At 37.7% G+C, this 23,098-nt stretch overlaps 1 protein-coding gene across 4 annotated transcripts in view; it reads right to left on the bottom strand.

Annotated features, from left to right (window-relative positions):
- Positions 1-5,813: 5,813 nt before the first annotated feature.
- The window catches only part of LOC149242650 (GRIP/coiled-coil protein), a 42,315-nt gene continuing 25,030 nt past the window's right edge, over positions 5,814-23,098 (bottom strand). For 2 of the 4 annotated variants that reach the window (XM_089374290.1, XM_089374291.1), the window contains exons 2-4: positions 8,673-8,845; positions 6,573-6,688; positions 5,814-6,307 (exon numbers count right to left, since the gene is read on the bottom strand). In XM_089374290.1, coding sequence (XP_089230416.1) covers positions 6,629-6,688; positions 8,673-8,813 — 201 coding nt within the window. In that variant the 5' untranslated portion in view covers positions 8,814-8,845 and the 3' untranslated portion in view covers positions 5,814-6,307; positions 6,573-6,628. Of the gene's footprint in view, positions 6,308-6,572; positions 6,689-8,672; positions 8,846-8,987; positions 9,060-23,098 lie in introns of those variants that run through there. The other 2 variants (XM_089374292.1, XM_089374293.1) reach the window with 2 other exon arrangements.

The following is a 23,098-nucleotide window of genomic DNA, read 5'->3' as shown; positions in this document are numbered from 1 at the left end:
CCCTAAGTCTACTAGCATTGATTTCTCAACATGGTTTCAGAGCTAAGGTCAAAGAAAATTGAAAATCACTTCGTTGGCTTGAAGGAAATGATTATTCCCTCTATGATAAGAATGGGATTCAATTCTACATGAAGATGGATCAAGAAGATTGTCTACTACTTATACAACAAGGTCAAAAGTCAAGGGTTCTTAGTTGCACTTACAGGATCACTTAATGATGATAATACATGGATTATTGACAGTAAATCATCTAGGCATATGACAAGGAAGAGTAAACAACTTCACACACTATCAAAAGAATCATCTTCTCATGCAGTGGAATTTGGGGACAACAAAAAAACTATGCTATTAAAGGCCTGGGATCAACACCATTGAAGTCGGAGAATGGAGCTAAGGTGAGGGAGGAGGAAAAAGACAGCTTAATGATCTATTGAAAGGAATCTAAGGAACCTCAAGAAGTAAGGATCATATAAGTAGACCTTATAAGGAAATAAGCTTGCAATCTTCAAGGACAATGTCTAACACAATAAAGGGAGAGAACAAATTAGTAGCGTCAATTACAATGCTTGGAAGAAGAAGATAGATCTCATCCTTGAAAAGAATAAAGTCTTGGATCTAGTAAAAAGAAAAGTGAAGAAGTCTACAAAATCAAGAAGTCTAGAGGGCCAAAAAAGAAGGGACAAGTATCAAGAAAACTTTGTCAAAGAAGTTTCACCAAATAAGAACATGACGGAAGGACCCTAAGTCAAGGACCTATTTGCTATGAACTCTTAGGGACTCTATCCCTTGCATATCCTTCTACTCTAAGTATCCCTCAAGCTTGGAGGGAGCCCTTACCAACTTCCAAATATAAGTATCTTATTACCTTTTATTTTTTAGTTTTCCTTACTTATCTAAGTTTGTTTGCATTAAATACTAATCACATTTTCATATTTTCCTTGTTTAGGAAAGACTTGTTGAATACTCAAGGAACATGGAAGAAGGCTTCACAAGACAAAGCATTGGAATTACAAGGTTTGTTAAGAAACAAAGGTATGTCTTAAACTATAAGTTTTTTTCTCTTTTCATGGTATTCATTCTTGGTAAACTATTAGTAACATCATTGTGTCTAGCTCTCCTGAATCATAAAGATTCTTGATTGGGTGATTCATCATTAAATAAATCTACCCTTCTCGTATCTTTGATTACTCTTGTGGAACCCTAAAAAGGTTCTTTGTGAAAACCCTAACTTAAGGGTATGTTGATGATTATGTGTGGAACCCCAGCCTACTTGGGGTTATTGATGAAGTCTTAAGAAATGTTCGCTTTTATGATGTCATGTTTGAGGTTTTGGTATGGGTATGGAAACCCTAACTTGTCAGGGTTGAATGGTATTGTCTAAAATCTCGAACCTTTGAAGTATTGGTAATTTATGGTTTGCTATATTTTGTATTGAAACCCTAGATCATTAGGGTTTGGTAAGGTGTATCAGCAAGACCCTTATAATGTCCTAGAAATGAAATCCTTGGTATGTGTGTGTTTGTCTGATCGAACCCTATTCTGATCAAGTTTGTTATATGTTTAACTTTTATTGATATGTGTATCTTTGGGTTTGACTAACACGTGTTATGATATGCTTGTATATGATGATGGAATCCTTGATGTATGAGTTGACCTAATTGTTGTTGGTCATGAGTCCTAGGGTTTGGAACTAAGCCCTAGTCGAAGTTTGATATTCTAGGGTGATATTGGTTTGTGAATTTTAGGGTTTTGTAACTAAATCTAGTAGAAGTTAGATTCTCTAGTATATGATTTGACAAATCTTAGATTTACGAAAAGCTTATAAAACCCTGAAATTGTATTGTGATCAGTTTGATTGTTCAAAATTAGTAAATGAAAATCTACGGTTTACATCAAACCCTAGTAGAAGCTAGTCATGTTGTTGATTGCGGTGTGATTGGTTTTTATTGTTGAATCTCATGTATGAAATCTAGGGTTTGTATGAAATCCTAGTAGGAAGTCTAACATATGAATTCTAAAAGTTGTTAGATGCATTGTTACACTGGTCTTCAGGGTTTTCTATATGTTATAAAAGAGTTTGTCATATATCTGAAAGAAATATTGAATCCCTAGATATAATGAGATTGATATCTTGAATTGCTTATGTGATTTAGGGTTTGTAACAAAACCTAGGAAAGCAGTTGAAGTATAGAAGTAAAGTCTCTTGCTAATTATGTATATAGAGTCTAATGCTTCCATTATTGTATGATTTTGATGAGGTTAACTTATAGATTGGTTGTACTTACTATCTAAGTTGTGCAAGTGCATAATCTTCAAGATGGTGAAGGTGTATGTAAGTAAAGTTGATATGATAAGCATGATGAAGAAATTTACATGAATGATGATGGTCATGATAACTCTGATGAGAAAGATGGAAGCCATGAACAATTCTCCGATGTAGAAAAGAAGTTGTCTTCCTAGGAGCTTGGGTATAACCCTTGTATATGAATGATTAGATCCTCCCTGGTTAAGAGGGAGTGATGGATATGGTTCTCTACTTCATGTGTCATGCACTAGACCAGGACTAACAATCATAAGGCTTAGTGAAGGCCATAAGTGAGAGAATGATACATCACTCTTGTCTTCATTTAAACAAATCTTGAGTTGGGAGGGAGGGCATACTATAGTCATAATGGACACCCTAAAAGAGAAAATTGGAGAATGTATTTTGAGGGGCTGCTAAGATTAAAAAAGTCAAATTTGTTTGCAGAATATGTTGATGCATGTGAAGTAGGAAAGGAAGATGTATGATTAAGGAATCTTCTGTCAAGATTCGTTTGAAAGTCCTACTATGATTCAGAAGCAACATCAATTGTCTGGAATACCTCGGAGGTTTGTGTTTACTTATGTCCATTTGAAAGTTTGCAACTAATTGGGGTTGTGTTTGTACAGGTAAATCTCTCAAAGGTTTGATGGCATGTTTTACATGCTTAGTATCAATTTAATTGGGAGAGATTTGTTGTTACTGGTCTGTTTGATCGGGGAGGATTTGTTACCGATTGTAATAATGAGGAAAGTTGAGGCTTTGTGTGCGAGACACGTTGCCTGGGAGGACATTTGGTCAACGTTTTGCGTTGATGTCTAGTTCCCGAAGTAGGGAGTGTGGCATTGGTCATGGAGCTCTGACCTCGGATACGCACCCAGATCCTTGGGTTGAAAGTTAGTAAGTCTTATGGCACCTAGAGAAGTTGAAAGATGTAGTCCATTTTAGTTTCACTCAAATAGATTGCCCTGGTCAGGAATCTAGTATGTGGCATTGCGTTGCATAAACTGTTGAGAGACTTTGGATAGATTGTCCTGGTCAAGAATATAATCCATGGCATTGCGGTCCCTAAACTCTTCATCGTTCATATAGTTTGAGATCTTCCTTATGAATACCTCCCTAGTTAAGGAGTTTTAAAAAAATGTAACTGGATTCAATCTTCATAAAATGTATTTGTCAAAAAAAAAATTATTATTGTTGCAATGAATTATTAAAGCATGGGTTTCATGCTTGGATAATCATTATTAGTCAAACTCCCCATTGTGGACTCGTGAGATTAATAAGGAGTCATCAAATTCATTGTATATTTTATGAGACCCTTCTTAGGGTTTCGAATAATGTAAAAAGAATTATTGTGAGTCAAAAATGAATTATGTAACCTCCACACCAAGTCGACCTCAAGAAGATCAAGTCGACCTCAAGAAAGGTGATTCGACCTCATTGGAAGGCTATATATAAAAGGCAATTCGAATTCATTTGGAGTATCTCACTCTCTCACACATAGTTCGATATCTGAAGCTGAAAGCTAGGAAGTGCGAAGGTGAAGGAGGCTAAAAGGAGTACGAGTTTGGTCAAGAAGGAAGGTACAGACAAAATCGAAGCTTCGGGATCTCTCTCTCTCTCTTGTGTGGACTAATTTAGGAGATCGAAATCTCCTTGTCAAAGTCGAAGTTGTTGATGTTGACGCTTGAAGCTGCCAAGTCGAAATCGCTGGAGTCGAAGTGTTGTTGCTACTAGATCGAAGGTTGGATCGAAGAAGGAAAGGTTGACTTGGTGTGGAGAAGGACTTTGTCTAGGTTGAAGAGTCAAGAAAAACTATTGAAAGAAGAGATTTTAACTGGACTTTCCCTAGATAGGTGTTTTTCCCTAGCAGAGTGCCTACATCTTGTCTTGTGTTTTTGTGATCTTCATGCACACATAATTTGGTAATTGTTTGATGACTCATAATATAACAAATAAGTAAAAGAAGCCTACATAATTCACAAGTAATTATCAAGAAAAAAATCTAACCCTAAGTTTACTAGCATTGGTTTCTCAACACATTACTTATTATTTATTTGCTATTATTATATTTTCTTTATTATTTATTATTTATTATTTATTTACTATTATTATCTTTTCTTTATTGTTTATTAAATATTTACGTATATATTAATATTATATTATATTATATTATTATTATTATTATTATTATGGGGTATTGCATATTCTTGCTCTTTAAGAAACATCGTCCCGAAGTTAAGTTGAATCATTTAACTTTTTATCTTATTTTATTTAGTTTTTTATTACTTCACGTTTGCCCTACACCCTCTGCTAAATTAGTATAACCAGCAGTCATCAAAAAATTTCACATCATCGGAGAAATCCCAAAGAATCTGTCTTTTTTCCCAACTTTCTAAGCTAGGCTTAAAGTCTCATCGGTCTGTACCATAGCCCAAGGCTTGCGTCCAAGCTCAGAGCTCATCTACCCCAAGGCAAGCATCTGGTCCTAGTACTCAATGACTCTGGGCACAAGGTTGGCCCACTCCCTCCACACTCACTAAAGTGCATAACCCCAAGCATCGAAATCCTAACACCCCCACCAGAATTCAGCATCCCAATCCAATATCAGGCACTCAACCTCCTGAAGATGGTCCCATAGCCCCTCAAGAGTTATCCATCTAGAGTTATACAAGAAAAGGAACCAATGGCATATGTAGTGTTGATTGAGTCTATCCCCAGCCAATATGGTGTTACATATTCTCCCTTGCAAGTATGGGCTCCCACAAAATCATCAAATAAACCCGACCCTCTCAACCCATTTGTGGAGTCCTTGTCAGTGACCACATCTCAACATGCAACCACATGTCAATATACCTCATACCATAACATCATGATCCCTATGCATATCATATCCATCATGAGCATACGACATCATTATCATAACAAATAAATAAATAAGCACCACATATGCATCATTAACCTCTCATCATAACTATATCCATTTACCACATACCATCACATCATGAATCACCATTAACATGAAAATCATCTCAATACTTATCAGAGAAAGAACAATAATAAACTATAAGCATATTCATCATGATTCATTAGAGAAGAATAAAAAAACACTTTCATTTATTTGTATAAACAATGGATACCAACTATAAAGTAAGATTGTTCAACATCCATCTCGGATCTAGGTGATCTCATGAATACTATTAGTGGTCATTATATTGGGTATATAATCATTCATTGTTATAACATATCTCTTGCAAAATGGGTAATTCCCAGAAATAAGGTTTTGAACTTGATTTGAGTCTTAGAAAATACTAATCTTCGTATTTATTATTATGTAATGTTCTCATCAAGATACCAATTACTTTTCAATAATCATTCCATATTCTTTCAACAAGGAAGCTGACTCTTTACACATTAAATATAGTCATTTAAGCACATCGTTGAAATTCAAATACTCATCATCATCATCCATATTCGTAATGTGTTTGTAACATATAAGACAACAGCTACATCCAATAAGAGAAAATGACCCTGATTATGTTGCAATATTTTCCACAATTCTTAAACACAAGATTAGATGCCTCCATCTACTAATATTTAATGGAATCACTTTAATTTTTTTAATTCTAATATGGCAGCAAGCCAAGTTGTACTAAAATAAATACATCTAGGAAGCAAAGTTCTAACTTCTAACATATTCAATCACCAGGTTGATAGCCACTGACATCTTAATGAGAAACACAATCCTCAAAATAGTTCTTCTTGTAGAAAATGCACATATTCAAGTTTTTATTGAAATTAATTTAAAACACAATTTTTCTATGTAGCTTGAATCCTAACATCATTAACATAAAAGTGTAGCCCAGTATGACTCGATGCCTTGTATATGCATCTCTTCCCCATATCTGAAAGGGATTTGTCCTGTAAAATGGACAAAATGCCAAAGGTTCCATTCTCAAAATAGAACCTAAAGAAAATCCCCAGAGAGATATACTTCAGCATTCTCTGTATAAAAGGAGTTTGTTAAACCATCTGCTCAAAGCTGAACATATTTCAAGGCAACAAATATTATAAAATTCACAAATAAGACAAAATATCAGGTTCTATATCACACTCGTTGGTTCGAAATGCATCCGCAAATGTATTATTATGTAATTTATGCCAAAAAACTTTTTCTCATAAACTTGATATGGATCACAGAAACCTCATAGCTCACCATATCAAGAAGCCAACTTCAACATGTCACGGAATTTATTGCAAGTAATCTCACCTGATGTTGTAAATAATAGACGGAAAGCCTGACAGAAAGACGCTTACATACATCCTCTAACGTGGAAAAGCAGGCCGACCTTTGACAAGAATTTGATTGTACTCGGGCCTGGATGTCTGCAAAATGTACAAATTAACTTCCTCGACACAAAATATAAATGCTCCACTATATCGTGAATTGAGATGATCTCCATCTTAATATCAATAACAATATAAAATATTCTTCACAGAATACTTCCAACTGTCCCAAACCTAATAACTGCATTTTAAGTAATCATGCTGAAAGAGCTAAATCAAAAGCTCAAGGATAACAATCATAGATATAATTAGCATCAATGCTTTCTAACCATAGTGGTGTTTGAAAATTTCCAGATTGTATTGTAAACTGGAATAGTAATTATTGATGAATTGGTAACTTGCAGACAATCGGGCATCAAGAATCTCTGGTAATTATGCCTCATGACTCGCTCACGTGGCACTACTCAAGAAAAGAAGAGAAGATAACCCATTCAAGCATTCTAGTTACGGAATCCGGAATAGCTATTGGTGTGTGTCTAATCTGAATGTAATTTTGCATACAGAAAAGGCTGAGCCAATCTCGTGACTAATAATTTTAATTATGTGAAGTCAGTTCCTTAACAGCAACAGCCACACATAGGCCTTAATACTGGAGACAGATATAGCAAGGAGAATCTACCCTCTATCACCTTAGGGAGAAAGAATAAAAGGTTTTCATTTTTCCAATGGTAAGACAAGTTGTGTAGTCCTAAGTAGAATAACCATCAAATGATCTAATTGTAATTTTTACTTGTAATTAACCCTCTATTTTTTCCAATGGTAAGACAAGTTGCGAGTCCTAAGTAGAATAACCATCAAATCATCTAATTGTAATTTTTACTTGTAATTAACCCTCTATTTTTTCCAATGGTAAGACAAGTTGTGTAGTCCTAACTAGAATAACCATCAAATGATCTAACTGTAGTTTTTACTTGTAATTAACCATCTATTCCAGTTTAAGGATACCAAGATATTTTATGTACAGTGCAAGGGTATGGATATTCTTTTTTAACAGTAAGCATATAAAATTATTTCTGTGGATCGACCACATGAAACCTACCTCTAGTACATTACAGGAGGGTTTACAAAATTTTGTGTACGGAGCATCCAGTATTTCAGATTCTCATGTCATATTTGTGGAAGTGGATCATTATCAAGTGCATAAAATTCAGGCAGCAGATAGAGCTCTGGATTAATTGGCTCCATCTTAGATGGAATGTGGATAGCTCCCACAGACAAGTAACGAAGCACCTTCTATGAATATAAATAATAACTGCAATTTTTAAATTTACATTTGGTTTCCAAATTCAACAAGATACTTGTGGGTTAAGACATAAGACATTTATAGAAAAATCTTAACCCTGAAGTGAGATTCTCAAAACTTACTGACTTAATGAAGTCGTATGCTCAGACAAAATATTACAACTATAATGGCTGTTTTACACCGTTCAGTACTCTTCAATTAATCCAATATGTCATTCTGGCATGTAGTAAAATCCACAAACTCACTTTAACCATGACATAACATCCGCCACAGTATTTCAAAATTCAGTTTATTTTTATTCAAACTTTTCCTAACTGATCAAACAAATTTTAAGAGATATTAGTGCAAAATCAGAAACTCGTGGAAATACCAGGCTGTCAAGCTGTCGATAATCCTTTTTACCCTTAACCACAGCACTAATTTTTCTTATTTATTTTTGGCTTTATCTGTCCCCGGTGATGGGTGGAGTATCCACTTGAAAAGTTGGGAATTTCTAATTCTTGCGCATAGTTTTTTTGCTGAAAGTTTTACCACGTAGTTTAGCCCGATTAATCGGCAAGTGTGAAATGCGCCTAATTCATATACAGTACAGACAGAAGACTCCACATAGATTAAAATCACTGATTGCAAAATTATGTTGAGAAGAACAAGAAAAACGATGTAAATACTTGGAAATTGCAGGGCATAGAAAGAACCAACAATCTAACCTGGAGAATGATATTTTATTTGTATTAAAAAATATATGATAAGGGACAGAGCAGAAGAGCTTGCGGCACTTACAATGTCCTTGAAAACAATGTACACAATCAGTATGAAGAGTACAAAAAGAATTTCAAACTCTGCAAGGCGAACAAATGCAAAGACCATGTTCACTGCTCTTGTGAGCAGTGATTCAGGCTTTTGCACCACCTGTCTGCGCATCACAAAAAATTATAATCTCCCCTGCCCTGCCCCTGCCACAGCAGATTTCCACTTCATTTATATTCAATTATATGTACCGTAAAAGTAAACAAAAAATCAGAATTAAACAAATCAAATCCACCTTCCTCTACCCATATCAAGTCAGATATTCATTCACGAAAGAAAAAGCCTTACCAAAGAAATGCATAAAAAATACAGTATTCCTTCCCCTAGTACTGCTATAAAAGACTCCCATTACAGATATTCATTTGCATACAACCTGAAACTGTAAAAGGAATAACATCAAAAAAAATTGATCCTGTGTCCTTTTTGGGGGATCTGATAAGGAACACATCTTATACTTCAGTACTAAATAATAAAAATGTACATCAAGACTTCTACATCATTAAGCCAAACAGAAGTCACAAAGCTTGCCCTTTTCTAAATATTGATGGGAAAGTTAGCATGTCCGCTCTTTGATCTCAAGAGAATTTACATCTTTTCTAGAAATGCCAATCCCTTGCTAAAATCTGCATGACATGGGCAATTCCAACTTAAAACTTAACACGTCTCCTGTGCTGAATGGATTAGCTATCTCATGATAGATTGCTTGACATCGTCTTTTCCATATGAAGGAGATATCTTGTTAATGAAATTTGAACATTAGAAAAACAAAATAAAGTTTAACAACTACTCTCCCCTGGGAAGAATGTAACTTCTGTTGAAGAATGAAACTTCACTCAGGCAACTTCTGTTGAAGAATGTAACTAGTGTCAGTCTTCATAATTGTACTTGTCAAAAGAAATTTTCTTTAATTTCATGCTTGAGTCAATGTTTTTTAGGTCAAGGCCTCCATTGAAAGCTTCTAGGTTTCGTCTTGACTCTTGAGTCAATAAAGTCGTTGTCATTTTTATTAGACCCTTCTTGGGCTTTTGTATCATGTAAAAAGAATTATTTTTGAGTCAAAAAGGGTATCTGTCATCTCCAAACCAAGTCGGCCCTGTCCTCGTGAAATCAGCCTACATTAGGGCAATTCAACCCAGCAGAAAGGCTATATATAGAGAGGCAGTTTGATCTATTTGGAACACTCACTCATCAAGTTCGATCTACAACGAAGAGAAGCAGTAAAAGAGCACAAAGTAGTGGGAGAAGGCCAATAGAAGCTGGGAAGACCTAAAACAAGTTCTTGGGCTATCTATATCTCACACGTGCAAAGTTTCTGGGCAGTTCCTAAAGCCAAAATTTTGAATCTACTGCAGGTCTGAAATTTTGAAGCTGGGGGCCAAAAATCTGTTGCTAGGGGGCCGAAATTCTAAATTGTAGCTGCTATTGGGAAGCTGTCACTTGGAGACTTTGACAGGGATCATCTAATGGAAGGAAGGGCTGACCTGGTGGTTGGAGGAGGTCTTTGTCTAGGTCTATGAGGTCTTGGATTGTCTCATCTTGATTTGAATCTACTAGTGGAAGAGTTGGACTGGGTTTTCCCCTTGAAGGGGTTTTGCCTTGCTGATTGCCTACATCTTGTGTCCCTTGTTCTTGTGGTCTTCATATACCTATAATTTGGTAATTGCTTGATGAAAGATAAACTAATAAAAAAGTAAAAGAAGCTAACATAATTCATAAGTAATTATCAAGAAAGAGGAATCAAACCCTAATTCCTATAAGCATTGATTTCTCAACAACTTCAAGACAGTACCCTAGCAAATCTGCTACAATAAAATACCCTAGCACATCTGCTACAATAAAACATGAATAGAAAGCCAAATGAAATCTTTGCATGATGGAATGTCCAAGCACAATTATTTTTGAATAATTGATCATTAACACAGACCTCAGATTATGCATTCAAAAAAATGTTAAATTCTGTAGCTGCGGAAGGTCTTCTAGCTTGGTGTTTTAGCTAGGAAAATCTCGTTTTGCCTCTTTAGGAGCTGGCATGCGACATGCATGTTGTGCATGAGGGTTGCATGCGACATGCAAGATAGGCATGAAGGCTGCATGAGACATGCATGACATGCAAGCTATTTATAACTTCTTATGTTTAGGAAAAGAAGACCTAAGAAAAGTAAGTTAATTTAAGTGACTTATCTTTAGTAACTCGGCAATTTAATTTCAGCCGTTGATCTAGGCTTGATGAAGTTATAAATTGAGCATAAGGGAAGAGGCTAAGACACATTCATTGTTGAGCGTTTGAGCAAGTGATCTGCCTAAGTGAGAAGGCTCGACTTGACCAAGGAGATTTAAGAGGACACCAAGGAGATTTTGGGAGGAAATCTAGACGTCAAATTTCTTAGGGAGTGGGGTTTTCTCAGGCTGAATTTCCCCATTAAAAGTCGAGTTACAGTTCTTATCAGCTATAATTTCCTGTGTATTTCTCTGTGAGTCTGACCCATATTTTCTAAGTTAATTAAAAAATTTAGAAGGGTTTTGTGGGTGAACTTTTCTGCTGACCTGCCATTGATTTTTCACTTATTTATGCTGCAAATTTTCCTGTTAATTATCAGCGTATTCAGTTTTCAGCAGTTCTGAAATTTATTTAGTAAAGCATTCATCCGGGTATTGTTAAATTGCTGAGTGAAATTAAACCAGGGCTGATAAGAGTTTAATTTAACATGGTATCAGAGCTCTAAAACTCTAACAGGAGAGAGATCACAGATTTGACAGTAAAAGATTTTTTGGACAGCAGATTTAAAATTATTTACTGTTTTTTGTGGCCAAGTCAATTTGTTTAGTAAGCCATAATCAGGTTTGAGGTATAAAGACAAAAGTTAGAAGGGGGCAGTAAGTTCAGTCCATTGAAAGAACAAATCTCCATTGTTATAAAGGTGAATGGCTTGTGGGAATTTGCAAGAACACATATCCAGGTTCCCATAGACCCTACACAAGCAGTCGATCATGAGCTGAAGGATGTGAAAGAAATGGGAACTATTTTGAACGATGTGAAGGATCACGTGAACCCTCACATAATAGGGAAGGATATTGAATACAAGATGTGGATGGCCTTGACCGGTCTATACCAGAGTACTAACAAGAACAGGAAGATGGTGCTGCGAGGGAAGCTCAACAGTATTCGCATAAACAGATCTAAGACTGTGATCTCATATCTCACCAGGATTCAACAGGCTCATGATGAGCTATCAACTGTGGGAGAAGTTGTGGTAGATTGGGAGCTTGTAAAAGTAGCTTTGAAGGGACGTGCTAAGCAATGGACCACCTTTGTGGAGAGGATCCTTGCGAGGCAGCAGCTCCATATTGGAATTGATTGTGAGATGGCTTTACCCAAAAAGAGCTTTGGAAAGTTCTATCATCAGTGGACACTGCAAGGGAGGAGATGATGTGGATCTTGGTCTTGTTAGGCAAGTGAAGAAGGGCAAGGGAAAGGGCAAGCAAAACCAAGGTGGAGGTGGATCTTCACTAAGCAAGAAGGAGAAGGACATGAGCATAGTCAGGTGCTTTGATGCTGACGTTGCTTTAAAAGAATAAAAATTTGAAAAATAGTTAAATGGTACATGGTGATTCTCAATCTGAAGAGATCTCATAAGAAGAGTCGAATTGGTAACCCATCTATTTAACATCATATCAACCAGCATTGTCATATAGCAAGGCCTTGACTAACAGCTCTATCTCTCCACAAGATCAAAGCACGATGCTAGTGAGACCAATGATTTATAGACACCATCATCGTTGTCTCTCAAGGTACATACCCCACCGGGTGTTCACAGAGTATGTCTTTCCTTGGACTATTCTTATCTTGGATATCTAGTCCTCAAAGAATATCGGTCCTCAACTACTCTTATCTCGGATGCCCTACCTCATCCTCAAAGAGTATCGGATGTCAGATGCTTACCCAATCTTCCATTTTGTCTTCCCAAGTGAAGACAAGAATGATGTGCCTATCTCTCCCTCTAAACCAGGGAGGATATATCAGCCAAACCAAGCTTGTCTCTTAAATACACAAGCTTCTTATTAGGAAGAGATTTTTTCAATAATAAATATTTCAGCTACCTACTCATCCATGGGGATATATTGTAGCTGCAGCACACCATCTTGTTCTGTGAAAATTCTGAAACCCAGAATCCTATTGCAGCAACTGGAAATTATCCTCCTAATTGTTAATTAAATTTAACAATTTATTTATTGTTATCTACAGTGAATACTAAATAACTCACACTGCGATCTACACAAATAAAACTGCGAAAGAATAAATGTTGGAAGAAATGCTAGCGCACACATAAAATAACACAATTATTTTTATACAAATGTCCCTGGAAAAACCCAACCTGGGAAAATCGGTGCAGTAGCTAAGGGTTTTATTATTATGCAGTAGTGAAATAATCTGAGTACAACTGGATGTCGAAACTGGCAATCCAACAAAGAAAAATTGGCAAGAAAAATCTAGTGAGGAATTTCCTCACTCCACAGGCAAATCCAGGCTCTAACCTCAGCCCAAATAGAGTTGTCCAAACTGGCTTTGCGCAGTCACTGCGTCACCCTAGCACAGTCACTTCTGCTGCTGCACTCAGCTTGGAACAACTTCTCCTCAAGTCGTCTGGTCAACTGTTGTCTGGGAAAATATCTCTCCTGGCCTCTGGAACCTTTGCCCAACTTCTGGCACTGAAACTCTGCTTCTCCCTAGCAATTTTGAAATTGCCTCTAGAGGCTACAGCACTACTATGCCTTAGCGCCTCACTATGGCTCCTATGCCTCTCTGCAAATGCACTCGCCGGATTTGCAATCCTTCCTCTGGCTTCACTGTCTCTGCCCCTCTCTCACTGCTCTAATTTCATTGGCTCACTATCCGGCAACTGGTTGTTGCTACTCAGGAAATTGATCTGCTCATGAAATCGAACTGCTGAAGTGTCTTCTCCAAGCCCCATCGACTTCTTATAATCCTCTATTGAGACTTCAACGAGGCCAAGATTAGATCTTAATCGATGGCTAGGATTAACTTGAAGTCGATCTATGTGAGTTTCTAGAACATTCACACCTTAACTTAATTAATTTTGATTGATTAGTCGTATTCCTTAAGTTTAGACTTAGGAAATATTTAAAAACTGACTAATAATCTAATAAGTCATTTCTAGGCGGAACTCCCAAAAACGATTTATGGGTTTTGGAGATCTCATGCATTCTAGCCTCTCCACAAAATTTCAAGGCTATAACACATCTGATGCTACAAAAACTAAAATGTACTAGCTTCTGAATGTAGTGATACTTGTTGTCGATATCCTTTGTCTTTCCATGAAATACTGAGTCTTCAAACAATCATATACAATCGGTGCTATCACAATGTATCATTGTAGGGTCCATTGGTACTTCAAATAGGTCAAATAGCAGCTTCCTTAACCAGACAGCTTCTCTGCTTACTTCACACACTGCATATGCTCAGCCTCAGCACTACTCAAAGCAACTGTATCTTGCTTTCTGCTCATCCATGGGATCCTAGAGGATCCCAAACTAAAACATCCTCTTGTAGTGCTCCTTCCATCCTGCTCACTGCCCCCCAAGTCAGAATTTGTATATCCAATCAAGTGGACATCATTCCTTCTATCATATTTTAGGCAGTAGTGGATCGTTCCTTGCAGATATCTCAGTATATGTTTTGTTGTGATCTAATGATCATACTTCGGCTCCACTTGGAATTGATTGAGATCATTTATCGCAAAACATATGTCTAGTCGAGTATTCACTAAGTACATCAGTGAGCCAATCAATTGTCTATACCTGGTAGGATCCACAAGGCTTGATTCGAAACTCCTTAGTCTTTTTAAGTTTGTGATCATTGGGGTTGTCATTGGTTTGCAATCCATCATGTCAAACCTCTTCAACATCTTGATCACATACTTTCCTTGACCTCTCATCAAGTCCTTCCCAGACTTCCAGTCCCAAATAGTAGTGCATCAACCCTAGATCCTTCATGTCAAATTTTGTTGCTAGTTACTTCTTACATTCTTCAATTCGACCTTCCACACCTGTCAAGAGAAGATCATCCACATACAGAAGAATGATTATCGACTCTCCCTTCACAACCTTAATATAAAGGTTCAGATCAACAAAACTCTTTGTGAAGCCTAATCTTTGTAGGTATGCATCCATCCTAGCATACCATGCCTGTTATGTACCTAGGGGGGATAATATGGGGTACCAAGGGAGGTACCCAAGGTAATAATGTAATAATGGGATGGGCCATAGTAATAAATAAGGTACATAACAATGCCCTTGGTGCTTGCTTGAGGCCATATAATGCCTTCTTCAATCTGCAAACATATGCCTTTCTATCTTTAACTTCAAATCCCAAGGGTTGCTCTATATAGACTTCCTCATCAATTGTGCCATTCAGGAATGCAGTCTTGACATCCATTTGGTGGATGTTCCATCCCATCGATGCTACCAAAGAGACCAACGAACGAATAGTTGTATACCTTGTTGTTGGAGAAAATGTCTCTTCATAGTCGATGCCTTCTTGTTGAGAGAAGCCCCTAGCCACAAATCTTGCCTTATATTTATCAATACTTCCATCTGTTGCATGTTTGATCTTATAGAACCATTTAGAAGTTACCACAGATTTGTCTTCAGGCCTGGGTACAATCTCCTAAACTCCATGCTTCATTATTGACTGATACTCTTCATTCATGGCATTCTTCCATTCTTGGTGATTGATAGCTTCTTTAAAAGCGGATGGCTCTGCTTCTATTAGTTTTGTCATGTAGCCTGCATACACAGAATATCGTTTGGACTTCTTTCTTTCCCTGAATGTGCCTTGCTCTACTCCATGACCTTCTGCATCTAGTAGTGTAGATTTCAACCAGTTAGGTCTTTTTCTAGTTTCGAGGATTACCACAGGTTGTATAGGTTCACAGGGACCTCCATCTTTATGATTTGATTATTCTTCTTCCCTAGTAACTTCTTCTTTGAATACTGGAAGTTGTTCATCGTCAAAGTCCACAAGGAGATCCTTTGATTTCTTGAATGCAATACTTTCGTCAAATATCACATCCCGACTAACTTCTATTTGGTGTCCTTTCTTTATGTAGATCAGATAGGCCTAAGAAAAGTTACTGTAGCCAACAAATGTTCCCTTCATGCCTGATGGATCCAACTTCTTTCTCTTGTCCTTAGGTATATGAATATAGATAGGACAACCAAAAATTTGGAGATGATCCATGGTTGGTTTCTTCCTAGTGAACACTTCTTTAGGAGCCTTGTTATCTAGTAACCTGTGGGGACTTCAATTTTGTATGTATACAATTGTCTTTGTAGTTTCACCCCATAGAAATTTTGGTAAATCTTGATCATGTAGCATAGTTTTTACACTTTCTTCAATGGATCAATTCTTTCATTCTGCAACTCCATTTTGTTCGGGATTATATGAGACTATTAGCTCCCTCTTAATCCCAAATTCCTTACAGAAGGCTATGATTTCCTTGATGTGTATTCTCCTCCATTATCAGATCTTAATATCTTGATTCTTCTTTCTATAAGGTTCTCTACTTCAGCTTTGAATTCTTGAAATTTGGTAAATACTTCATCCTTGGATTTCATTAAGTAAACCCAAGTTTTCCTTGAATGGTCATCTATAAATGTGACATAATATAGATGACCTCCAAGTGATTTAGGAGTCATAGGACCACAGACATCAGAATGAATAAGATCCAAGATTTCTTTTGACCTTGAAGCACTGCTTCCAAATGGTCTCTTGGTGTTCTTACCCAATGCACATCCCTTGCATACTCCTTCATGATCTTCTTTTAGTTTGGGGATTCCATCTACTATTGAATTTAGGGTTGGAAGGATTTTGAAATGGAGATGACCGAATCTTCTATGCCAAAGTTCACATGGGCTGATTTCAATGTGAACCAAAGCTTCAACAAGGGGAGTTAGAAACTTGTAAAGTCTTCCTTCACAAATCCCAATCATTCTAGCATTTTCTATGCTTGCATTTTCTATGCTTGCGTTTTTCCATCAATGAAAGCCACTCTGTCACCTTTATCTTCTAGACACAAAATGGAAAGTAAATCCTTATGCAAACCTGAAACATAAGGGATGTTGTTGAGATGAATATTTCCTCCATTTTCCAGCTCTAGCGAGGTTGATCCAATTCCTCTCACAGATAGCTCTTATTATCACCAAGCTCTACAAAGTAAGAGGACTTTCCTTTTGACGATGTTTTTAGTTGCATGTGATGATTGGTCATGTGCCTTGATGCTCCACTATCGATTACCCAAATGCTTTCATCTTGAAATGTGCCAGTGAATGCTGAGAAGAGTCCTTCGTCCTTTGTCTTGGCCACTTCCTTCTTTGGAAGTAAATAGGGGATTTCATACTTCTTTGATGCATTTCTTGAGATGACTTGCTACCCTTGAACACTTCTTTAGAAATTTATTCAATGTAGTAGAGATCTTCATAATGCCCTCAACCAACCTTAGCTCTGATACCATGTTGAGAAATCTATAGGGCAATGATTAGATTGATTTCTCTTTTCTTGATAACTATTTGTGATGTCATTTTACTTTTTCTTACTTATTAGCTTCTTTACTTATTATTATTATGTTTGTATATCATCAAACAACTACCAAAACAAGAAGAACAAGAACACAAAATATAGGTTGCAAGCCAGGGCCAAAACCTCTCCACTTGAGAGGAAAACCCGCAAATCTCTTCTCTCCTTATAGATTCTTCAATTGACGAATTCCAAGACCTCTAAACCAAGATCAATACCCTCCCAAAACAAGTCCAACCCTTCTGGATGATGTGCTTCCTTTGTCCAAGTCAAACCTAGTCAAATCTCTTCCAATCGCACAACTTCAACCCCTAGCTGTAGAATTTCGGCCTCTATTGCAGGACTGAAATTTTCAGCCCTCCTGCAGTAGTTGTTGCCACACGTGTGAGCTTATTCTAGCCTCCCAAGGCTTCCTCAGACTTTCGCTTGGCTTTCTCTTCCTTCTGGAGCTTGATGATGGCTTATTGTGACCTTCGCTGACCTTCTTCCCCTTCCTTCTTCAAGATTGAACCTGCAAAAGAAAGCCCTAGACCAGCAGCAGAAACCCTAGCCTTCCTCTGCATGTGTGAGAGAGAAATAGCCCAAAGACAAGTCTCTTTCGTCCTCTTCCTTCTTCACTACCTTCTTCTTCTTTCTCCTTCGCTTGAATGAGTGAGTGATGAATGTGTTCCAAAGAGGTCGAGTTTCCTCCTTTATATAGGCTTCTCAAGGTGGACGTAGCTCCTCAATTTAAGCTGACTTGCCAGCGACCATATCGACTTGATCTCGAAGGGTATTTTGACACTTTTAAGTACAAATAATTTTCTTTACAAGTTACAATGTGCCCGATGGGGTCTTCAACTTATGACAATGACTCTTTTGACTTCTTGACCTAGGACAAACCCTAGAAGCACTCAATAGGTGTTTGAAACTTTGACCTATAAAATAAAAGACCTTGAACATGAAACCCATGCTCCAAAAATAATAATAATAATTTTTCTTTCATTTTACAATATACACGAATCAAAAGCACATTTCATCTTTATGAAGACCAAACCTAGTTACACATTTTTCAACATGATAGTAGATAGTAAGACACTGAAATATGATATTTGTCATTTTATCTTGACTCCTCAATTACAAGTTCGGAGTCCTAACAAGATAATAGTTAAAACTTCATACAAAACCACATTAAAACAAATATAAATATATCTCATGAGTTGATCATCATGAGGCATCTAGATTCTGGATACTATAAGTCTATAACGATAATCCGAGAAGTGGTTCCCATGAAATTCCTAGTTCCTCCCTCTAATCTCTCTTTCTAGTAGTATCACGAATTGAGTTCTTTGCAATAAGGACAAAGTCTAGGGTAGCTCTAAGGAAAATGTGCACATCATGGCCTAGGATTTTGGCAAGGTGGTATTTCAAGCAGGTGATCCTGCCAAACATTTCCATTCCACAAAGCTTGCACCTCAGCTTTGCTCTATTATCATCCTCATATTGCTCACCATACTCCCACATTTGGTCCAATGGCTTTTCCATTTGGTAGAACTTTGATTAAATTTTCAAGTTTTGGACCTACCACACAAAACAAATGTGGAAATTCAAAAGAGGGTAAGAAAAGATAGACTCCAAATTTATAGTATATACTAATCTAGGAAAACAAAGAAAAGGAAGGCAAATTTTTTTACATGCCTGGAAATAATAAATATGGATATGGTATACCTGAGTAAATCTCCACTCCAAAAATGCTCAGTTGATGGCAAAGAAAACTATGGATTTCCCCTTGTTGACTTGATGAAAAATGGTCACAAGACTCACACAACCCTCGGAGCTCAATCTTAGCACAAGAAAAAACAAAAAAGACCCGAAAAAAACCCAAACCACAACTTATTTCGCGTTCTTTTCTAGCAAGTCGTTAATTTCCCATCGTCTCGCGATAAATTCACCTAAGAAAATTATCGTGATACTTTCCAACAATAATATCGTTAGACAGTCTTTCAGTAATAGTATCGTAATAATTCTGATGTTATCACAATATGCACAACACTGGTATGTGGCACTATGTCAGTGGAGTCGATCACAAGGTTCAGCTATTTTGTGACCTTCATAGAGGACTATTCCAAGAGGACTTGGAAATACTTCCTGAAGATAAAGGTTGAGGTCTTCAGTGAATTCCAAGAGTTTGAAGCTCTTGTGGAGAACCAGATTGGGAAGAAGATCAAGGTGCTTAGACAGATAACAAGGATGAGTATACCTCTAATGAGTTCAAGGGTTTATTCAAGGAGGCAGGAATCAAGAGAGAACTCACAATGCCTTACAACGCTCAGCAAAAAATAGTTGTGGAAAGGAAGAACAAGATCATAGTTGGAGCAACAAAGGCAATGACTCATGATCAAGACTTGCATATATTCTTGTGGCAGCAGCCTACAATACAACTATTTTACTTGCAGAACAAGGATCCTCACAGGGCAATGGAGGACAAGACTCCCGAGGAGGCTTTTACAGGAGCAAGACCAGAGGTGAGCCACCTTTGTATATTTGGTAGTCTAGTTTTTGTCCATATTCCTTCAGAGCAGAGGACTAAACTAGAGCCCTCTTCTGAGAGAGGGATCTTTCTGGGCTACGGTGAGGTTTCAGAAGCCTACAGGATCTACAATGCAGCACAAAGGAGAGTCATCATCAGTAAGGATGTCAAATTCAAGGAGAGTAGGACCTTTAGGATGTCGCATGATACTGAGCCAATGGTGGTAGAGGAGCGGGAGTGGGAGTCTCTAAAGGTTGAGGAGGATCCAAAAGCACTAGCAGCAGGGACATAGCCTTTAGTTCGGGAGGAGAGGCAAGATGTTCCTTCTAGCTCTACTAGGAGGAGGTCAAGATGGGTCGAGCAGACATTGAGAGATGCAGAGGAGCATGTGGAGGCTCTTAACATGATGTTTAAACAGAGTAGACCACCAGCTAGATTTTCTAGCTATATGGCCTTTAAGAGTAGCGTCAGTGATTCTAAGCCTCCTACTTTTGAGGAGGCAACATATCAAAAGTTGTGTAGGGATCCCATGGTGGAAGAGTACAGATCAATCATGAGGTATGACATGTTGGACATAATGTTGGGGCCAGAGGAAAAGTCTGTGGTCAATTCTCGATGGATCTATACGCTCAAGCAGGGATTATATGCAGCATCAAGAACTACAAGGCAAGGTTTGTGATGAGAGGGTTCTCCCAAAAGGAGAAAGTGGACTATGAGGAGACCTTTACACCTATCACCAAATATGCATCTATTAAGACAGTCATATCTATTGCCTCAGGGATGGGGTGGAGGATACATCAGGAGGATGTGGAGATTACCTTCCTCAATGGGGTGATTGAGGAGAAGGTTTATGTTGAGCAACCTCAAGGATTTGACGTGCATGGGAGGGAGTCCAATGCATGCAGATTAAAGAAGGCCCTTTATGGGCTGAATCAGGCTCTCCGCACATGATACTCCAAGATTGATGGGTACCTTCTTGATTTGGGCTTCACCAAGAGTGAGGCGGACTCCAATTTGCATTATGTACTTGTTGAGGATGAGCCGCTTATCATGGTGTTGTATGTGGACGATATATTCTTGACAGGATTGGAGAAGCTCATTGGGATGTGCAAGGAGGACCTCGCTTCTAAGTTTGAGATGAAGGACATTGGGCTTATGCACTACTTTTTGGGATTGGAGGGGTGGAAATAGCCAGGAGAGTTCCTTGGGCAGGGCAAGTATGCAGTTGGGATCTTCAGGAGATTCAAGATGGAGGACTGCAGGCCTGCAGGCCTATGTCTACAACTATGATCACCAACTTGAGGAAGATTGATGCTTCCGAGAGTGAGTTGGTGGATCCCACTTTGTACAGGCAGCTTATTAGGTCCTTGATGTATCTGGTCAACACTAGGCCAGATATTTCTTTTGTAGTGAACACACTCAGCCAGTTCATGGTGGAGCCGAGGCAAGTTCATTGGGTGGCAACGAAGCATGTGTTGAGGTACCTTCATGGTAAAGTAGACTTTGGACTGAGATATGTCAAAATTGGTGGAGTAAAGTTGTAGGGGTACACAGATTCTGAATGGCAAGGAATGCAATGTATAGGAAATCCACTTTTGGATGTTGTTTCAACTTGGGGTCTCCGATGAACTTGTGGTTCAACAAGAAGTAGTACTCAACAGCACTTAGCTCAACAGAGGAAGAGCACATGGCAACACGTTTGGCAAGTTATGAGGCCATCTAGCTTCGCAAGATCCTCACAAGTTTATTTAATCTTGAGATGGGACCAACTGTGATACACTATGATAAGCAAAGTTGCATCAAGCTTTCGAAGAATCTAGTGTTTCATGACCAGTCCAAGCACATAGAGATCAGGTACCACTTCATCAGAGAAATGATCTAGAGAGGTGTTGTGAGACTGCAGTACATACCCACAAGGGAGCGAGTTGTAGATATTCTTACCAAGCCTCCAGTGAAGAGAAAGTTCATGTTTTACAAGGACAAGCTGGGGGTGGTGGAGAATCCATTCCTGGCTAGGAGGAAGTGTTGAATTCTATAGCTGCAAAAGGCCTTCTAGCTTGGTGTGTTAGCTAGGAAAATCTTGTTTTGCCTCTTTAGGAGCTTGCATGTGACATGTGAGGTATGCATGAGGGTTGCATGCGACACGCAAGGTAAGCATGAGGGTTGAATGCAATAATGCAAGATATGCATGAAGGTTGCATAAGACATGCATGAGACATGCATGACATGGAACATATTTATAACTTCTTATGTTTAGAAAAAGAAGGCCTAAGAAAACTAAGTTACTTAATTAAGTGACTTGCTTTTAGTAACTCGACGATTTAATCACAGTCGTTGATTTAGGCCTTAATGAAGTTATAAATTGGGCCTAAGGGAAGAGGCTAAGACACGCAATCATTGTTGAGCACTTAAGCGGGTGATTTCCCGAGTGAGAAGGCTCAACTTGACCAAGGATATTCAGGAGGACAATGAAGAGATTTTGGGAGGAAATCAAAAGGCCAAATTTCTCAAGCAGCGAGGGGTTATCTCAAGCTGAATTCCTCAATAAAGGCCAAGTTACAAGTCTTCTTATCAACTATAATTTCCTATGTATTTCTCTATTGGTCTGACCCACATTTTGAGTTAAAAAAATTCAAAAGGATTTTGTGGGTGAAATTTTCTATTGTACATCATTGATTTCTCACTTATTCCCACTACAAATTTACCTGTTAATTATCAGTGTATTTAGTTTTCGGCGATTTTGAAATTTATTTGGTAAAATATTTTTCTAGGTATTGTTAAATTGTCGAGTGAAATTAAACTAGGGCTTATCAGAGTTTAAATTAACAAAAGAGAGTTATTACCACTTTAGTCAAACTAAAAGTTCTCAAATCCCAAACAAGAGAGAAAATATAGGATGAAATCACACTCAAATTTGTCACAAGCCTTGTCAAATTCTCCTTTACAAAGTATAAAACCCCACTCAACACTGGCATATGCCTGGTTGAAAATTTCTTTAGAAAATGAAAACCCATTCAATTCTGGCATATGCCTCGTCAAGACTCCCTTGCCCATACAAGACTTTCCTGCACTATAAAGTCTCCCTTGCCATTCAAGGCTTTCCTAAGTTGTCAAGTCTCCCGCACCCATTGAAGACTTAACTAAGCTATAATAAGATCATCTACAAAAGAATGACCTTTAATAGACCCAATTTGCCCCATCAAAAACTTCTGACAATAGTAATTTTTTATCCAAATGACCAAAGTTGGAGTCATCATTACAAGAAACATTAAGTAAAACAATTGGCCTTCAACAACC

This window comes from Pinus tabuliformis, chromosome 8 (genome assembly GCF_031772625.1).
Source record: "Pinus tabuliformis cultivar Carrire ecotype Pingquan chromosome 8, CPIR1, whole genome shotgun sequence".
NCBI classification, from domain to species: domain Eukaryota; kingdom Viridiplantae; phylum Streptophyta; class Pinopsida; order Pinales; family Pinaceae; genus Pinus; species Pinus tabuliformis.
Note: the sequence above shows the minus strand (reverse complement) of the source record. Positions and strands in the feature narration are given on the sequence as shown.